At 45.1% G+C, this 21012-nt stretch overlaps 1 protein-coding gene across 4 annotated transcripts in view; it reads left to right on the forward strand.

Annotated features, from left to right (window-relative positions):
• LOC140732936 (uncharacterized) overlaps positions 1 to 21012 on the forward strand; it is an 86891-nt gene that overhangs the window by 18145 nt on the left and 47734 nt on the right. For 2 of the 4 annotated variants that reach the window (XM_073055662.1, XM_073055664.1), the window contains exons 2-3: positions 9376 to 9488; positions 10660 to 11369. In XM_073055662.1, the coding sequence (XP_072911763.1) occupies positions 10758 to 11369 (612 nt within the window). In that variant the 5' untranslated portion in view covers positions 9376 to 9488; positions 10660 to 10757. The remainder of the gene's footprint in view (positions 1 to 9375; positions 9489 to 10659; positions 11370 to 21012) is intronic. The other 2 variants (XM_073055665.1, XM_073055663.1) reach the window with 2 other exon arrangements.

The raw sequence follows: 21012 nt of genomic DNA on the forward strand, positions 1-21012 counted from the left end.
ACAAGGAAGCCAGAGCTAGTGGGGAGATAGAGGATTGAGAAGCTTTTAAAAACTTGCAGTAGGAAACTAAGAAGGTCATTCAGAAGAAGATGAATTATGAAAGGAAGCAGGTGACTAATATCAAAGAAGATACTGAAAGCTTTTTTAAGTATATACAGGGTAAAAGAGAGCCAACACAAAATGACACTGGAGATATTGTAATGAGAGATGGCAGAGGAACTGAATGCGTATTTTGCATCAGTCTTCACAGTGTAAGACGTCTGCAGTGTACTGGACATTCAAGAGTGTTAGGGAAGTGAAGTTTGTGCAGTGAAAATTATGACTGAGAAGGTGCTCAGGAAGCTTAATGGTCTGAGGGTGGATAAATCTGGTCCTGATGGAATGCACCCTCGGGTTCTGAAGGAGGTGGCTGGAGAGATTGCAGAGGCATTAACAATGATCTTTCAAGAATCAATAGTTTCTGGCATTGCACCAGATGACTGGAAAATTGCAAATGTTACACTGCTATTTAAGAAGGGTGGGAGGCAGTAGAAAGGAAACTATATACCTGTTAGCCTGACATTGGTTGTTGGGAAGTTGTTGGAATCGATTGTTAGGGATGAAATTACGGAGTACCTAGAGGCACATGACAAGATAGGCCAAAGCCAGCATGGTTTCCTGAAAGGAAAATCCTGCCTGACAATGTGTGGCCTCCGTCAGTCGTGGCCGACCATGGGTACTGCGCCTCTGGTAGTCACTGGGAGTGGCTTCTCCAGGGCAGAGTTGATTTGGAGATCCGTCTGTTGCCCATGCAGTGGGACCCCCCCACCCCCAATGCTGATGACAGGTCCAAAGGAACGACGAAAGTCGATACAGTTTGGTGCCAGCAGCATCGCAGGAATTGCCGTGCCGGTGCTGGGTCCAGCAGTCAGCTGCCTTCGGAACTCCGACTCCGGATTTTTCCTCGGGGTTTACTCCCAAAGCCTTTCCCGTGAGTGGGTATAGCTGCAAAGTAGCAGAGGTTTGAAATCGGAGTTTTCCCGCTCCTAGATGAGCTACCATCTGCCCGGAGCAGCTGGTTTTAAGGCGCCACTGGCCCAGCTTTGCCCTTTCTCCTGAACTATGCCACATGTGAAGGCCAGGAGTTGGACTTGGTTGTCAGAGGCTGTTTGAGACGCACGCCATGAAGAGCATTTGTTTAGCAGTGGGAGCTCGTCCCCACTACCACCCTTCAGCGATGAATATCCTTGGAGCCTGACAAACCTACTGCAATTCTTTGAGGAAATTACAAGCAGGATAGACAAAGGAGATGCAGTAGACGTGGTGTACTTAGATTTTCAGAAGGCTTTTGCCAAGGTACTTATTAGGGGGAGCCAACACAGCTTTGTGCATGGCAGGTCATGCTTAACAAATCTATTGAAGTTTTTTGAGGAGGTTACAAGGAAAGTGGATGAAGGAAAGGCAGTGGATGTTGTCTATATGGACTTCAGTAAGGCCTTTGACAAGGTCCCGCATGGGAGGTTGGTTAGGAAGATTCAGTCACTAGGTATACATGGTGAGGTAGTAAATTGGATTAGACATTGGCTCAATGGGAGAAGCCAGAGAGTGGTAGTGGAAGATTGCTAATCTGAGTAGAGCCCTGTGACTAGTGGTGTGCCACAGGGATCAGTGCTGGGTCCATTGTTATTTGTCATCTATATCAATGATCTGGATGATAATGTGGTAAATTGGATCAGCAAATTTGCTGATGATACAAAGATTGGAGGTGTAGTGGACAGTGAGGAAGGTTTTCAAAGCTTGCAGAGGGATTTGGACCAGCTGGAAAAATGGGCTGAAAAATGGCAGATGGAGTTTAATACAGACAAGTGTGAGGTATTGCACTTTGGAAGGACAAACCAAGTTAGAACATACAAGGTAAATGGTAGGACACTGAGGAGTGCAGTAGAACAGAGGGATCTGAGAATACAGATACATAATTCCCTAAAAGTGGCATCGTAAAGAGAGCTTTTGGTACATTGGCCTTTGTAAATCAAAGTATTGAGTATAAGAGTTGGAATGTTATGGTGAGGTTGTATAAGGCATTGGTGAGGCCAAATTTGGAGTATTGTGTGCAGTTTCGGTCTCTGAATTACAGGAAGGATATTAATAAGGTTAAAAGAGTGCAGAGAAGGTTTACAAGGATTTTGCCGGGATTTGAGAAACTGAGTTACAGAGAAAGGTTGAATAGGTTAGGACTTTATTCCCTGGAGTGTACAGACAGACAGACATACTTTATTGATCCCGAGGGAAATTGGGTTTCGTTACAGCCGTACTAACCAAGAATAGTGAAGAAATATAGAAATATAAAACCATGAATTGAATTGAAAATACACGTGGACTAAGATGTTAACTGTCCTGTGCTATCATCAGTTGATCTGCCACCTGTCTTCAGGAGTTTTGGCCCGCTTATGATCAAGACTCCCTTGAGGTGGTGGGCCAGCAGTGCTAAAGCACCACCTCCCACTGATCTTAACAACTTGGCATCGGCCTCTATCAGAGTTGTTGGTCGCTTCCATCCAACAGATAGTCTACTCTTCAGGTATCTATGCAGCTGCTGAAGTGTTTACAAAAGATGGATACACTGTCCAACTATCTGCCCCTCTGGACGTACTTAGTCCACACCCATGATGATCCTGCCTCTGCTGCCCCAGCTTCAGCCCTGCTGGTTGACTTGATCTCTCTTCTAGTGAAGCCAAGGTCACGCAGCCACTTCTGGAAAGTGAACGCAATAAAGCCACGGCACCCTAATTCGAATGGATAGCATGAGACCTTCCACCCTCTGTCTCTGCACTCTGATCTTAATTCTGCATACTTGGTTAACTTGCTCTCATGGGCTTCATCAATGTTGTCTTCCCAAGGGACTGTGAGTTCACCAATATCCACTTCTCTACTGGTGTCAGAACAGACGATTATATCTGGACGCAATTCGGTGAAAACTATTTGCTCAGGGAAATTGCCTTTCCCATCCAGGTCGGCCTTGACACACCAATCATTGACTGAAGAAAGTATGCTTGATCGTGGGCCTGAGCTGTACACCCTTGACTTAGAGCCTTCTTTCACAAATGATATGCGATGTTCTGTACAGCATGGGGCATGAGATAAGTTGTGCTGCAGTACTGTCTGCTCAACCGCTTCTGTTACAACTTTGAGAACGTTATGTCTCCAAGTGTACATGCCGCTGGAAAGATTGACTCTGCATGCACTCAAAATATGCTGAAGTGTTCCCTTCTCGCCACAAGCAGCACACCTGTCTGTCTTATCTTCATACCAGGTGCTGAGGTTGGCAGGTGTAGGGAGCAGGTCAAACACTGCTCTGCATAGAAAAGAAATGCGGAGCGGTTCCATCTGCCACAGGACATTCCAAGATAGATGTCGTTGTTCAACACTTTCCCACCAGGTCCAAGCCCCTTGTTTGGTCAGGCCAGCTGCTTTAGCTAACCTCTTCTCCTCTTCTACCTCTCGTATTTCACGCATTACAAGCTCATGACACTCCTTACCTGTAGAAGATGTCCAGTACTTGTGGGTTGTCCATCCAAGTCCCTGGCGGCCTAGCTGGGTATCCCCAACCGTCTCCTTGTGCTTCAATCTAGACTCTGCCTCATCGACTGCTGCCCAGACCACTTCCTGCCTGATCTCACATCTGGCTGGATGTTCTTGATGACAGGGTCTTTTGAGTCTCGAAGCATCAAGAATGATCCTACCTTGGCTACCTTGACCTCTTCAACAAGTACTGGGATGCTAAGCTTTGTCTGGCTACTGTGGATTGCAATATTAGTGAGGCTGCTCGTACTCCAAGCCACTTCTTCACATACTTGTTGATCTTCTGTTCCAATGCCTCAGCATGGGACATTGCCACTTCATAGACAGTTAATGGCCACATTATCTGTGGCATCAGTCCATACTGCAAGCACCACAACTTCAACTTGCCGGGCAAGCCACACTTGTCGACAGACATCAGACCTCTGCTGATCTGTTCTCCTGTCTCTTGAACCCTCTTTGTGTCTCTCAGCTCCTCTGTGTACCATCGCCCGAGGTAAATAATTAAATAATAAGTTAATCATGCCAAGTGGAAATAAGTCCAGGACCAGCCTGTTGGCACTCCGAGGGAGGAGTTGTAAAGTTTGATGGCCACAGGTAGGAATGACTTCCTATGACGCTCAGTGTTACATCTCAGTGGAATGAGTCTCTGGCTGAATGTACATTATGGAGTGGATGGGAGTCATTGTCCAAGATGGCATGCAACTTGGACAGCATCCTCTTTTCAGACACCACCGTCAGAGAGTCCAGTTCCACCCCCACAGCATCACTGGCCTTACAAATAAGTTTGTTGATTCTGTTGGTGTCTGCCAACAGAAGAATGAGGGGAGATTTGATAGAGGTATATAAAATTATGATGGGTATAGATAGTGACTACAAGCAGGCTTTTTCCACTGAGGTTAGGGGAGAAAATAACCAGAGGACATGAGTGAAGGGGGAAAAGTTTAAAGGGAACATTAGGGGGGGCTTCCTCACACAGAGTGGTGGGAGTGTGGAATGAGCTGCCAGATGAAGTGGTAAATGCGGGTTCACTTTTAACATTTAAGAAAAACTTGGACAGGTACATGGATGAGAGGTGTATGGAGGGATATGATCCAGATGCAGGTCAGTAGGACTAGGCAGAAAAATGATTCGGCACAGCCAAGAAGGGCCAAAAAACCTGTTTCTGTGCTGTAATGTTTTATGGTTCTAAGGTGCTGCGCATGAGTCTGCTTAGCAAGATAAGAGCCCATGGAATTACAGGGTAGTTACTAACGTGGATGGAACATTGGCTGGTTGGCAGACAGCAGAGAGTGGAAATAAAGGGAACCTATTCTGGCTGGCTGCGGGTTACCAGTGGAGTTCCACGGGGGTTGGCGTTGGGACCACTTTTTACGATGTGTGTCAATGATTTGGACGACGGTATTAATGGATTTGTGGCTAAATTTGCTGATGATACAAAGATAGGTGGAGGAGCGGGTAGTGTTGAGGAAACAGAGGGCCTGCAGAGAGACTTAGATAGTTTAGGGGAATGGGCAAAGAAGTGGCAAATGAAATACAATGTTGGAAAGTGTATGGTGATGCACTTTGGTGGAAGAAATAAATGGGCAGACTATTGCTTAGATGAGGAGAGAATTCAAAATGCAGAGATGCAAAGGGACTTGGGAGTCCTTGTGCAAGATACCCTAAAGGTTAACCTCAAGGTTGAGTTCGTGGTGAAGAAGGCGAATGTAATGTTGGCATTCATTTCTAGTGGTATAGAATATGAGAGCTGGGATGTGATATTGAGGCTCTGTAAGGCACTTGTGAGACCACACTTGGAGTATTGTGTGCAGTTTTGGGTTCCATATTTTAGAAAGGATATACTGATGTTGTAGAGGGTTCTGAGAAGATTCACAAGAATGATTCCAGTAATGAGAGGGTTACCGTATGAGGAATGTCTGGCAGCTCTTGGACTCTATTCCATGGAGTTCAGGAGAATGAGGGGGGTCTCATAGAAAGATTCCGAATGTTAAAAGGCCTGAACAGATTAGATATGGCAAAGTTATTTCCCATGATAGGGAATTCTAGGACAAGAGGGCACAACTTCAGGATTGAAGGGCGTCCATTTAGAACTGAGATGCGGAGAAATTACTTTAGTGACAGGATGGTAGACCTATCTAGTCTGTGCCAAAGTGTTATTCTGCCTAGTCCAATCGACCTGTATCTGGACCGTATCCCTCCCATCGTGTACTTGAATTGAGCCCATATCCGCTGGCTGCTCATTAAATATTCACATGACCCTCTGAGTGAAGAATTTTCTGTCAGGTTCCTCTTAAATATTTCACCTTTCACCCTTAACCTGTGACCTTTAGTTGTAGCAGAAGTCTTAAATGTCAATCATCCTGTCACCTGTTGTACAACATCTAATTGTTCTTTGATTTGTGTTCGAGTATTGTGCTGTGTCTGCTTGACTTCTAGCTTTCAATCCTCCTTTCAGGGTTACCACCGTGCGCACTTCTGTCCACACCTGAGGTTTGCTTTGGTACATTACTCTGAAGTATATTATCCAGTAGGTGCTGCTGCCACAGAGTAACAAGTGTCTTGTAATGAATCTGATTCTGGTTCCCGTATCAATTTGAGAGAGGAAGGTCAAGCATGAGGTGGCACAGAGTAGGTCAAATATGATGGCAGAATATAGCATTAATGGCAAGACTCTTTGGCAGTGTGGAGGATCAGAGGGAACTTGGGTCCAAGTCCATAGGACACTCAAAGCTGCTACACAGGTTGATTCTCGTTCAGAAAGCATACAATGCATTGGCCTTCATCAACCGTGGGATTGAGTTTAAGAGCCAAGAGGTAATGTTGCAGCGTCAGACCCCACTTGGAGTACTGTGCTCAGTTCTGATCGCCTCACTACAGGAAGGATGTGGAAACCATAGGAAGGGTGCAGAGGAGATTTATAAGGATGTTGCCTGGATTGAGGAGCATGTCTTATGAGAATAGGTTGAGTGAACTCAGCCTCTTTTCCTTGTAGCGATGGAGGATGAGAGGTGACTGATAGAGGTCTACAGGATGATGAGAGACATTGATCGTGTGGATAGTCAGAGGCTTTTTCCCAGGGTTGAAATGGGAAAAGAGGGCACAGTTTTAAGGTGCTTGGAAGCGGGTACAGAGATGTCAGGGGTAAGTTTTTTTTATGCAGAGAGTGGTGAGTGTGTGGAATGGGCTGCTGGTGGCGGTGGTGGAGACAGAAAAGATAGGGTCTTTTAAGAGACTCCTGGATGGATACATGGAACTTAGTAAAATATGGGTAAGCCTAGGTAGTTCTAAGGTAAGGACATGTTCGGCACAGCTTTGCTGTATTGTGCTATAGGTTTTCTGTGTTTCTAGAATCTCTCCTAAGTGGAGGGTTTCTGTGCCCATCGCTGAGTGACCTGGCTGGATCTTGACAGACTGATGGGAGCAAACATGAGGAAAGTCCTCATTAAACTCACCCCAGCAGGGATTATTAAGACTAGAGGGGAGCCCATTATTGATCAGGGAGGTGCAGCTGAAAAAGTTTTGTGTTGCAGCAGTGCAGTTTGATGCCTCAGTATGCTGCAGCCACAGAGCTGGGTGAGTCAGTTTGCAGTGAAAAGTGTGGATTATGCTGCCTGGTCCTGGAAATCCCCTTTATTCTTCCCTGAGGGAGTGGCAGATGTGCCCACCCTGGCCCATGTTCTTTGGTCTGTGTTCCGGCTCTCTAACTGCTCCCAACCAGCTGCCTGATCCTGGAAACCCTCTTTATTCTTCCCTGAGGGAGTGGGGGATGTGCCCATCCTGGCCCATGTTCTTTGGTCTGTCTAACTGCTCCCATGCTCTCCTTGACCGGATAAGTGTTTGTTTACAACTTAGCCACCCAGGTTTTACTCTCAGACACCTCCAGTTAACAAGTTTCTGTCGTCTCCTTCACAGTTCAGGTCATCAACCTATGTTGGCTATGTTTACCTTCCCACAACACCCTGACCTGAATATTTCTAGAACTTTCTGCTTTTTATTCTGGGTTCAAAGCTGTCTTCGACCAGGAGTTGCCTGGATAACAACGTAGAATAAACTTCTGATAACTTGGCACATTTGGAACTTTGTTGGACTGTCAGTCATAGAACACTACAGCACAGAACAGACCCTTCAGCCATCTAGTCAATGCCAGATTGTTATTCTGCCTAGTCCCATTGACACACCTGGACCATAAACCTCCATACCTGTTCCATCAATGTACTTATCCAAACTTCTCTTAAATATTGAAATTGAACCCACATCCACCTTGCAGCTCGTTCTACACTCTCACCAACCTCTAAGTAAAGAAGTTCCCCCTCAGGTTCCCCTTAAGTATTTCAGCTTTCACCCTTGACCTTTGACCTCATTCTGGTCTCACCCAACCTCAGTGGAAATGCAACACACACAAAATACTGGAGGAACTTAATAGGCCAAGCAGCATCTATGGAAAAGGGTAAACAGTCAACCCCAAAACATTGAATGTTTTCCATAGATGCTGCCTGATCTGCTGAGTTCCTTCTGCATTTTGTGTGTGTTGCTCAATTAACAGCATCTACAGATTTTCTCGTTCTCATCTCTGTGGAAAAGGCCTGCTTACATTTACCTACATATGTCCTATAAAACCAGATTAGATTTTCTGAACCTTTGGAATTCTAGGATTGTTGGAGTTTTACTAAATACTGTAAGAACCGGTCAGCGATGTCCTGGTATTCCCATTCTTTTCCACAAGTCACTGTGAGGGAAACTTTCCACATTAATGACTCCAGCTCCAACCCATCTAGGCTAGGCATCATCTGCTTCTCCATCTTTAAACACGCAGAGAAACAGGTCCGTCAATCCATTCATCCCATTGACATCGAACACTATCACAGAGAAACAGCTCCATCAGTCCTATCGCACAGAAACAGGCCCTTTGGCCCATCCAGTTTGCGATCAACTGTTATTCCCATTGACTTACACCTGGACCAAAGCCCTTCAGTCTCCTCCCATCCACACACTAGGGTTACTCTGATCCAAATTCCTAATAAATATTGCAAATGAACCCTCATCCACCACTTAGCTCCACACAGAGCACCCTCTGAGTGAAGAAATTCCCTACTACAGCAAGTCTCATAATCTTCAAACTGACAATGTGGAAATCTGATCTGGGTGATGGTATGATCTAAGTTGGGATGTTGAAGTCCTATAAGATGTTGGTAAGACCAAACTTGGAGTGTTGTGTCCAGTTCTGCAGTACAGGAAATATATCAACAAGGTTGAAAGAGTACAGAGAAAATTCAGAAGGATTTTTTTTGGGACTTTAGGACCTGAGTTAAAGGAAAAGGTCCCTTTAGGTGGGTGGTAATGATTCACCAGCCTCTCTGAGTGAATAGTATGAAGCAAGATCCATTGAAGCTGCCTGGATTTCTAGAGCTTTTTCGAATCAGATTTCAGAGGATCTTGCACTTTAGTTAAAGAAAATCGGGCCAGAGATTAAGCTGCTTTGTTCTATTAGAGGATAAACTGGGAATTAACACAGTACTTTGAAGCTTTTATGAATGTTTTCAATAAGTATACAATAATGTTACAGATTCAAGTTTGTTTATTGTCATTCTTCAATACATGGGTGTAAAGGAGAGCAAAATGACTGTTACTCCGGATCTAATGCAGCATTTCAAAATGAAAGCATAAAGGACACAATAAAAAACAATAAACAAAGTACATAAAATGAGCTTATATACATTAATCGTATGCATGTAATGTGACATAAAATGCATTTGTAACAGCAAACATAAGATAGTGTTTAGGAGTAACTTGTCACATATATTTTCGTTTCTACCTTAGCCTGACCTGCCAAGTACCATCTGCAAATTTGGAGAGGGAATCGACATTAATCTTTGGTGTTCTGTCCAGCAGAGCCTGATTAGATCTGGTGAAAAGATCATTGAATTGCAACGGTAAATAAAACAGACTGCAGATGCTAAAAATCGGAAATTTACAAACGGAGTTGGTGCAACTCAGCAAGTTGGGCAATGTCTGTGAGAAAAGAGAACAGTTGATTTCAATGCAAAACATTGCTTCTAGTTCTCCCTCCACAGATGCTGCCTGACCTGTTTTTCCCTATTTTCTTTTTTTTTACACCTGAAACATTAACTCCTTTCTCTGCCACTGTGAGCTGACTTGAGTATTTCCCTGTCGAATTCAGTTTGATTTTCCATGGGGTTACTGCTGGATTTCCTCCTTGTAAGAGATGTTAAACAGGTTGCCTAAATGAAACATGCCTGTACCTCAGCATGTTATTTGCATTGGGCTGGCGGATTTCTATGGGTTTGCAGTAGGAGAGAGGGAGAACACAAACCCGAGTGACTTTCCCCTACCTCACCATTGCTCAGGTCTTGATTCCTGTCTAACATCTCTTGGTGGACTCTTGCTGAAACACTGCCAGGCTTGGCTCAGTGAGTGGTGGGTATCAGCATTTCTGGCTCAGGAGCTCATGGTTTCAAGTCACAGCCCCTCAAGCACTGCGGTAACTGTTGACTTGTCTCAACTTGCTGAACTTGGGTTTGGGTTGGTCAACCATATAGCTTTGATCTGATGTTTTGTTTTTATTGCTAGTTACAAGTGCTTTAATGTTAATGGTTGGTAATTCCTGATCTAAATGAGAACATTTGGCCACGTGAATGCTGGCTCCCAGAGCAATGCCATTTCTATCCCTCTCTCTCTCCCCCCCCCCCCCCCCCCCCCCCCAGCTTCCCTGCAAACTCTTCTCTCTCATCCCTGCATTAGGGGCAATTAGTAGTGGCTCATTAGCCTCTTTGGGAGGTGGGAGGGAGTCTGCAGCTCTGTCCTGCGAAGCCCATGCGGCATGGGGAGAAATGCCAGCACTGGTGGGTCGGGCTCAAGCCAAGGTTGTTGGAACCACAGGTCACTGGCACTACCTGCTGCACAGCTGTGCTTCCATGTGCAGACACAGGCACGAGAGGAATAGGAAGAACTAGATAAATGTTATTTTTTTTCCTAACCCTGTTTAATTTTATGTGGGTATAATTTTGTTTGTAAAATTACTTAAGCATAGAATTAGGAAGCGTTTTGAGGTATTCTACAGCTTTGCTTTTGTTTTTTTTATAGGTGTTACTGTAAGATGAATGCCTAAAAACCTCAGCTTCCTCTTTGCCCCCCCTTTCTGCCCACCTCCCACAAAGTGAGCAGAGCCAGCAACAGCAGTCATGCTTTCAGCCCTTGTAGGCGGAGGGGTGAGCAGAGGCCAGCAGTTGCCAACGTCTGAAGCTGCCTCCTTCCTCCTGGCTCAGGAGCTCTGCATCAGACTTCGGAACAGGCGAGTGACCAGAGTACCCGTCCCTAACCGGCCGTCGCAGCCACAAGCCGTCCTGCATGGAGAGCGCGATCGCCAGGTGTCCATGTCAGAGGCTGCTTCCCATCTCCTGACACAGGAGCTTCAGGTTAAGAGAGTGACCAGGACATCCATCCAAAACAAACCTCCTGCCCCATCGCCCAACCCCCACTTCCACACCCACAATCTGAAATCCAGTGGCCGGGCGGTGCGGAAGCTGAATTATCGGCGGGTAGCCAACCTCGGGCTGGTCAGTTCACCCGATGCTGGGAACAGGAGACGTAGCACCAAGCCCAGGAAGAGCGAGCTACCAGCCACCGGCGAGGGAAGGACAGAGTATCGATTTAATCAGAAGAAGCAGGCGAGTGCAAGGTGGTCTCGGGAAGTTGGAGCGGAGCAGAGGAGGCGAACGGGGGCTGTAGGCAAGAGCGACGCTGTAGGTCGGCAGAGTAAGCCGCAGTCGGTTGTGTATCCAGGCAGTAACCAGGTGAGAACCCGACACCAGCTCTAGTGAAGAGGCTTAGTTGGGAGTTTGACTGTGTTAGTCTTGCACCTTCTGTTTTTTGGGAAGTCGTGCAGGCTGGTGACTGTTTACTGGGTTTGGTAAGCCAGTATTTACAGGAAGTGGCTCTGTCAAGTTCCTTTGATACAGAAGTTTCTTGTTGACAGGTGAAACTTCAGCATCACCCTGGGCAGGATCCAGTAACTTGCGTAAGAAGGATTTCAAACAGCTCCGATGGGTTTTGGTTTTCAATCCCACTCACAGAGCACCTTATAATTAAGCTGCTTGTGACTTGTTGGAGCGCTGCCCACTCTCCTCACTACATCCATTGTTTCTGATAGAAACTGGGAATAAAAGGTGAATGTGAACAGACTGGAAGTGTAACTTGGGCACTCGCAGCTCTGTATTCATCTTTACCTTTGTTGCCTCATGTTTTGTAGATCCAGCCCCAACCTCATCTCCTGCTACCTTGGTTTTCGTCTACATTTTTTTGGAAGGACAGGGCTAAATTTGTACATCCTCTGCCCATGAAACATGCCTCCTAATTGTACTTCTCAGTATCCTGGCTCTAGTTTTAGGATTAGTTATAAAGTACAGGAATGGTCGTATGGCTCAATGGGTCCATGCTGACCGTTTACTTTTTGGAGATTTCCCATTTCCCTCTTAAACCTTTCCTAACAAAGTACTTGGCTAGATATCTTTTAAACATTGTCCCTGTCTCTCCCACTCTCCCTTCCTCCCAGCATTGCTGCCACATTCTTGAACTATTATTTCTACCTCTTCTATTATTGTCACATCAGTATTTCTTTCTGCATCCTTGGTTCACACTGCTATGCTTTGCACCATTTTCTGTTTACATTTGTCACTTTATTTATTATTACCAGGTATGCTGTTTCCTCCAAGTTTAGTATCTCACCTTGCTGTAAATAGAGATGATAATACAGGAGCAGAATTAGGCCATTTAGCCCATTAAGTCTGCTGTCCCATTTGATCATGGCTGATTTATTTTTCTTCACAACCCCATTCTGCATTCTCCCTCTAACCTTTGCTTTTGCTAATCAAGAACCTATCAACCTCTGCTTTAAGTATACCCGATGAATTGGCCTTCACAGCCATCTGTGGCAATGAATTCCACAGATTCACCACCCTCTGGCTAAAGAAATTCTTCCTTGTTTCTCTTTTAAAGAGATGTGCTTCTATTCTGAGGCTGTGCCCTCTGGTCCTTAAAATATTCAGTGGGCTTCAGTGAGATCCCCCTTCATTCTTCTGAGCCCAGAGCCATCAAGCTCTCCTCGTACATAAACCCTTTCATTCCTGGGATTATTGTAGTAAACCTCCTCTAGGTCCTCCTTTGTTAGCTTGCCTTCTAAATTTGCGAGAATGAGGCTGGGTTTGTAATCTTGTGTTGTAGTATCATTCTGGTCTTGTACAGATTTGTGGCCTACTGTCCTGAGCTGGATTCCTAGAACTAAATGTATTCCAGGTGGTCCTGTAGTACAAGTTCCTCCACTCTGAGATAAGGGCAATGTTCTTTATTCTATTCTGAACACTGTCATGCTCAGAATTCAAACAGAGTAGTGTGAAGGCGAGAGGAGAAAGTGCTGAAAATACTAAGTAGGACAGGCAGCATCTGTAGAGGCCAGACCAATTAAGGTTTTGGGTCAACAAGCTTTAATCAAAACCAGGTTTTCCAGCAGATTTTAATACCAGCTTTGTGATTTGTGTACATGGGCACCAAATGATATTGCTCCATTATAGTTCTTAACGTCCCATAATACAATCTGAGAAACATAAGAGTTGAGTAGGTTGGCAGTCCTCACACACTGAACTCCTTTCAGCACAGCTTCTGTTTGTACAGTACTGTGCAAAGGTCTTGAGTGTATATGGTGCTCCAGATGTGGAGTGGAGAATGGGTTTGTAAATCTGGCCGGAGCAGAGGATGTTGGGAATGGCGAGGGTGGAGCGCTGCAGGAAGGGTGTGGGAGAGGTGACAGAGACAGGGGTGTTATGGATGCAGCCTTCTTAATCATGATTCCCCTCTCCCTCCCCCCTTCCCTCTCACAATCCACAGTCAGAATCAGGTTTATCATCACTCACGCATGTCATGAAATTGTTATTTTTTTTGCGACAGCAGTACAGAGCAATACTAAAACTATTCCTGGATTTAACAGCGTACACCTGCAGCAACACTGAAGTAACGTTTACAAATCTGGTGCATTTGGAATCGAGTGAATATGATGCAGTTGAATGAACTGTGGATTCGGAGAGAGCTTTGAGGTGTACGGAGAGCTCTCATTATCTGCATCTTCCTCACGCGTGCTTTAAGCTTTAGCTGAGCTGACGGTCAACACTGAGCACCGCGTCCCTTTCCTCTTCCTTTTGACTATCTGCTGCTCCATTCTGTTTCTCTGGGGCAAGTTGCCTAATGAGCACTTCGTCTTTATCCACACATAAATCACACCCCACTCCAATAAGGAAAAAGTGAGTGTCTGGACAGGAAACTCCATTTGGGAATGTGTGTGTTACTGTATTTTGGTTACATCTGTTGAACAATGCAGTCTTTCGTATTCACAAACAGTAATGACTGCTTCCAATTTAGCTTCTCCCGATCCCTTTCAATTTGTGCCTGCCCTGTCTTTGCTAATCCATAGAAAGCATAAGATACAGAGCATTACAACACAGTACAGGCCCTTGGCCCATGATATTTTGCCAAACTTATAACCTACTCCAAGATCAATCCCTGCTACATAGCCTCCAGTTTTCAATCAATCCATGAACCTACTAATAAATACCCCTACTATCACTACCCCTGACAGGGATGTTTCACGTACCCACTGCTGTGTTTTTAAAAAAAAAAATCTCTGACATTCCCCCTATACTTCCCACAAGCTTCAAGATCGCCACCATCATGCCAGTGCCGAAATATTCCACTGCCATGGGCCTGAATGACTTCTGCCCAGTTGCACTCACCCCCATCATTGCAAAGCGCTTTGAGAGACTGGTTCTATCACATCTGAAATCCTGTCTGCCCATTACCCCATACCCCCATCAATTTGCCTATCACACCAACAGGTCAACAGAGGACGCCATCTCCACGGCACTTCATTCTGCCCTGACCCACCTGGACAGCCCCAGCTGTTACGTCAGAATGCTGTTCATTGACTTTCAATGCAGTGATCCCCTCCAAGCTGATCGCCAAACTTCGCCAGCTTGGTATCAGCTTATCCCTCTGCAACTGGACCTTGGACTTTCAGACTAACAGACCCCAATCTGTTAAGTTAGACAACTTCTCCTCCTCCACTCTCACCCTGAATACTGGCGTGCTTCAAGGCTGTGTGCTGAGCCCTCTTCTGTACTCCCTTTTCACCTATGACTGTGTTCCTGTACATGGTTCTAACTCCGTAATCAAGTTCACAGATGACACCATGGTGGTTGGCCTGAACAGAGGGGATGACGAGACAGCCTACAGGGACGAGGTCCAGCACCTGGCCACGTGGTGTGCTGACAACAACTTGGCCCTTAACACCCAGAAGACCAAGGAGATCATTGTGGACTTCCAGCATGCTTGGAGCCACACTCACATCCCAACCTACATCAACGGAGCTGTAGTGGAGCGTGTATCAAGCTTCAGATTCCTTGGTGTCCACATTTCCAAAGATCTCACCTGGTCCCTGAACTCCTCCATCCTGATCAAGAAGGCGCAACAGTGCCTTTATTTCCTGTGGAGCATCAAGAAAGCTCACCTGTGGCCCAGGATACTGACCGACTTTTACCACTGTACCATTGAGAACATACTCACCAACTGCATCTCAGTGTGGTATGGCAATTGTCCCGTATCGGACCACAAAGCACTCCAGTGTGTGGTGAAAACTGCCCAGCGGATTATCGGCACCCAATTGCCCACCATTGAGAACATCTACCATAAACGCTGCCTGGGCGGGGCAAAAAGCATTATCAAGGATGCATCTCACCCTAACCATGGACTTTTTACTCTCCTCCTATCCGGTAGGCACTACAGGGGCCTCTGCTCCCGCACCAGCAGACTCGGGAAGAGCTTCTTCCCTGAGGCTGTAACTCTGCTGAACCTCACATCACAGCGCTAAGCAGTACTGCACCCATATTGTATCGTCTCAGTACTTCTATGTTTGTGTGCTGTAGCACTTTTTATTCGCAGTTATTTTGTAAATAACACTATCCTTGCATTTCTGGTTAGATGCTAACTGCATTTCATTTGGCTTTGTATCTGTACTTGGCACAATGACAATAAAGTTGAATCTAATCTAATCTAATCACATTTCAGCCTACCTAATCCTGTAGTTAAAATATTTCCAGTCCTGACAGTATCCACACAGGTGTCCTCCAGGCCCTCTCCAGGATCGCTGCACCTTTCATCGTATACAGTGGAGTGCTCAGACTGTGACCTTGTATGCAATTCTAGAATAACTTTGCCACTCTGGAGTCTGAAGGAAGTGCCCTATATTTTACCTTAACCAGTTTATCTGCCTGTTTATCTCTAAAGATCTGTTGACATACACTCCATAGATCCCTCAAAGTTGCCGTGCAAATTAATGGAGATGTTAAGAAGGCATACAGTTGTTGGCCTTCATCAGTCAGGGGATTGAGTTCAAGAGTCGTGAGGTAATGCTGCAGCTCTATAAAGCCACACTTAGACCACACTTGGAGTAGTGTTCAGTTCTGGTCACCTCATTATGGGAAGGATGTGGAAACTTTAGTGAGGGTGCAGAGGAGATTTACTAGGATGCTGCCTGGATTAGAGAGCATGTTTTGTATAGATAGATTGAGCGAGCTAGGGCTTCTCCTCTTTTGATCAGAGGAGGATGAAAAGCAACGATGGAGGTGTACAATGTGGGGCATTCGCAGAGTAGCCAGAAATGGCTAATACCATGGGGCATAATTTTAAGGTGATTAGAATAAAGTATAGGAGGGCTGTCATGGGTAGGTTTTTCACACAGTGGTATGGGTGTGGAACACGCTGCCCACTGGTGGCAGAGGCAGATACATTACGGACATTTAAGAAACTCTTTGGTACGTGGATGATGGAAAAATGGAGGGCTAAGTAGGAGTGAAGGGTTAGATTGATCTTCGAGTGGGTTAAAAAGTCAGCACAACATTGTGAACCGAAAGGCCTGTTCTGTGCTGTAATGTTGCTTATTGTATATCCCCTGGTATAAATGTATTACCTCACTCTGCCCAGCCATCGGTATCTTTCCTGCTGGATATATTTTTTTAAAACTTCCTCTTACATGTCGACCACACCACCAGTTCTTGTATTGACCTGGAACGACTGGGGTTATTATTGTCGCATTGACCCAGGTACACTGAAATGCTTGTTTTGTATACTGTTCTTATTTATCAGATTATTGCACAGGTAGAATAAGGTAAAACCATAACAGTGCAGAATAAAGTGCAACAGCTATAGAGAAAGTACAGTGCGGGTGAACAATAAGGTACAAGATCATGAGGTAGATTGAGGTTCAGATTGCTTTATTGTACTAGGGAATTATTAAAGGTCTTATAACAGTGGAGTAGAAGCTGTCCTTGAGTCCAGTGATACATGCTTTTAGGCTGTTGTGTTTTCTACTTGATGAGAGAGGAGAAGTCAGACCTCTGGGTGGATGGGACCTTTATGCTGACTGTTTTACTCGGGCGATGAGAAGTAAAACTGGATCTATTGAGAGGAGGCTGGTTTCTGTCATTTGCTGACCTGTGAGAAAGATACAGACTGAGTTGGATAAGGTAGACAGGGATAAGTTGGGCTGAAACTTTCTACTTGTGCTGTAGTGATCTGTTTCTATAGCTGTTAATGTGGGGTAAATTATATAACCATATAACAATTACAGCACAGAAACAGGCCATCTTGGCCCTTCTAGTCCGTGAGCTTACTCTCACTAGTCCCATTGAATTGCATGCAAAATTGAATGCTTACCAGCAGGGTTTACTTTGGGATGTTTGTTTCACCAAGATAAGTTTTTTTTAAAAATCTATAACGTGTTTACCTCCCTTCTTCAATGAGATAGCATTACTGATTGGGTATGGCTGGGGTATTTTGTTTTCAATCCCTGTGGTGGAAAGGATGTTCAGGCCCTGGGTGTGTTGCAGAATCGATAGAGATTGGGCCAGCTGTCTCTTTTGCTCTATCACAAATGAACCAATCTCACTGCACAGTTGTGTAAATTCACGTCTGGGGTAACATTTTGTTGTAACTTTGTTTACTGGCCTGAGCCTAACAATCCTTTGGAACTCCCTGCTCGGTCTGACCCTTTATCCCAAGAATCTGCCCTCAGCTTCTAAGCTGCAATCAGGAGGAATGTTCTCGTGGCGCTACCTTATCAAGCACCCTCGGAGCCTGGTGACATCACCTCCCTCAGTGATGCATGTACATCAAATGGGTCCCAAAATGCCCGAAGGAAGGTTATGACCGTGAATGCTAGCACGTTCCCTCTCCACAGATGCTACCTAACTTGCTGAGTATTTCCAACTTTCTGTTTTTGTGTTTATCGTTCCTTTAGAAAAGGACAAAATTTGCCAAGCTTGGAGCAAGATGAAATATGAAACTTGTTTTGTAGTGGCATTTTAATGACTTTGGAGAAAAATAGCTGGATGATTATCAGTGAATATCTTGTGTCATCTGATCAGGGCACTGCAGTCGTGTAGCAGTTGGCATGATGCTGTCCAGCTGGAGGTGTCAGGGTCTGAGTTCAATGCCGGTATCCTCTGTAAGGAGTCTCTGTATGTCCTCCCCATGGAATGCATCCTCCTGTTTCATCCCACAGTCCAAAGACCTACCAAGTAGGTTAATTAGTCATTGTAAATTCTCTTGTGATTAGATAGGGTTGTCGGGGGGTTGCTGGGCAGTGAGCTTTGAAGGGCTTATTCTGTGCCGTATCTCCAAATAAAATAAACATCTGTTCATTGTGGTGTTGGGCAGCGGGACAATTTATTTAACTCCCTTAGTGTGAGCAGTGTTGTCGGGTTTGGACTACAATCCACTGTGCATGCCCCAAGTTCCTTCCCACATTCATGTGACTGTAAACAGTTTAGTGTCTGCAGGAGGAAACTAATACAGGAAGTTCTGTCGCACATAATAAACACTGGAAGAAAGTGCTTTCTAAGTATCTTAGTGCTACAGTGGGGGAAACTTTGGCCATCGTTTTGCAGATGGGATTTTGCCAGGAAACAATGAGAAAATGACATGGCATTCAACATCCTTCACAATTCTAGCAGTCCACGTCTGTGGGCATTGGTGAGTGGTGTTTGCAATGCAATGAGAGCTAATAGCTGATTCCCCCATGAGTATCTGACCATCTCCTTGTGAATATCTCCATGACTCTGAAGCTTCTTCTCATCTGCATTTAGGGGGAAGCTAATCGTCAAGTGGTTTTAAAGTGGATCGAGTGTGCTTGCTGCATCTAAATTGCTTTACAATCTTCTCCCCAGAATCCCACCATCTCGGACACAATTCGACGTTCTTGTAAATTCTCCGCTTAGCTGAGACTGGTTTGCCAACAGTACTTGAAACTGGACAGCATGCAGAACCTGTTTGCTTAATTGGCACAACGTTGCTCCCACAGCCACTAAACATGCTCTCCAAATGTTCCCTCTTCAGTGTACACCGCATCTGCAATGTGTGTTACCTGCAGAATTAGTTACTGGGTTTGCTTTTTCTGTACCTCTCACACCCATGATTTCTACCTTCAGGAAGGGCAAGGGCAGCGGGGTCCTGCCAGACCACCAGCTACAGGTTCTCCTGCCAGTCACATACCATGCTGACCAGGAACTTTAGCAGGTCCTTCACTGTCACCAGGATATCTCTTCGACATTGCCTCTGTCAGAAGACTGTAAGCAGTTCAAAACAAAACAGCTGACCACCAGGTTTATGGGGCCACTGTGGATGGTCAGTAACTCTAGGTTTTGTTGGTGGCATGTTATCCTATAAAGGAATCTGGTTTTTGGTGGTTTGTACACATGTCTGTGTGTATATCCTGGGACAGATGGCACTTTACAGTCTGCAGCTAGCTAATGTAAGATTATTGCACTCGATTTCCATAGTTGGGGGTCTTAAACCTTCTGCCTCAGTACACTGTTCCCTAAACTTGGCTAACAGTTGGATGTTCTTTTTTCAAACTGACCTCCAAATACTTCATAAAACGTAGGCCAAACACTTTGATTCAGCGATGGCTCCTACTGAGAGTTGGTAGGTCTAAATTAAGCACTATAGCACGGTACAGGCCCTTCACCCCACGATGTTATGCCAACCTTTTAATCTAGTCTAAGATCAGGCTAACCCTTCCCTCCTACATATCACTCCTTTTTTTGCACCATAAGACCTGGGAGCCATTTGGTCCATCGAGTGCTCTGCCATTCTATCATAGCTGTTTTATTATACCTCTCAACCCAATTCTCCTGCATTCCTCCTGTAACCTTTGACACTCTGATTCATTAAGAACCTATCAATCTCCTCAAATACACCCAATGACTTGGCCTGCACAGCTGTCTGCGGCAAGGAATTCCACAGATTCATCACTCTTTGGCTAAAAAAATCTTTCGCATCTGTTCTAAATGGATATCCCTCAATTCTGATGCTGTGCCCTCTGGTCCTAGGCTCCCCCACCATCGGAAACATCTGCTCTATCCAGACCTTTCAATGTTCAACAAGTTTCAATGAGATATTCCCCCCCCCCCCTCCCACCGCCCTCCCATTCTTCTAAACTCCAGCCAGTACTAGCCCAAAGCTGTCAAATGCTCTTCACGTTAACCCTTTCATTCTTGGTATCATTCTCACTAATCTCCTTTAGACCCTCTCCAATGTCAGCACATCCTTTCACTTCTGTTTGATCTGCTTTCGTCTGGTAGGCGCTTCAGATCCCTCCAGACTAAGACTAATAGGCATTGGAGAAGTTTTTTCCCTACTGCGGTCACTTTGCTGAACAGTTAACTGCCGGTTAACTGTCGGCTAACTATTACTTGGATTGTACTACCTGTATGTATAATCTATATTTTCATTTATATTTATCATTATTATTATGAGCAGAGAGACAACATCTGCCGGAAGTAAATTCCTTGTATGTACATAGGTACTTGGCAATTAAAGTCTGATTCTGATTCTGATAAGAGGCCCAGAACTGTTCATAATACAACAAGTGTGGTCTGATGAATGTCTTGTAAAGCCTCAGCATTCCATCCTTGCTCTTATGTTCTAGTCCTCTTGAAATAAATGATAACGTTACATTTGCCTTCCTTACCAACATCTCAACCTGCAAGTTGACCTTCAGGGAATCGTGCATGAGGACTCCCAAGTCCCTCTGCACCTCTGATTTTTGAATTTTCTCCCCATTTACAAAATGGCCCACACCTTTATTCCTTCTGCCAAACTTCCCTACACTGTTTTCCATCTTCCACTTTTTGCCCATTCCTCTGATCTGTCTTAAGTCCTTTTTCAGGGACCCTGCTTCTTCAACACTACCTGCCCTTCCACCTATCTTCATATCATTTGCAAACTTGATCACAAAGCAGTCAATTCGTTCATTGACATACAACATGAAAACAAGTGGTCCTTATACCGACCCCTGTGGCACACCACTTGTTACTGGCAGCCAACCACTCTTTG

The sequence above is a fragment of the Hemitrygon akajei genome, chromosome 9 (assembly GCF_048418815.1).
Source record: "Hemitrygon akajei chromosome 9, sHemAka1.3, whole genome shotgun sequence".
NCBI classification, from domain to species: Eukaryota; Metazoa; Chordata; class Chondrichthyes; order Myliobatiformes; family Dasyatidae; genus Hemitrygon; species Hemitrygon akajei.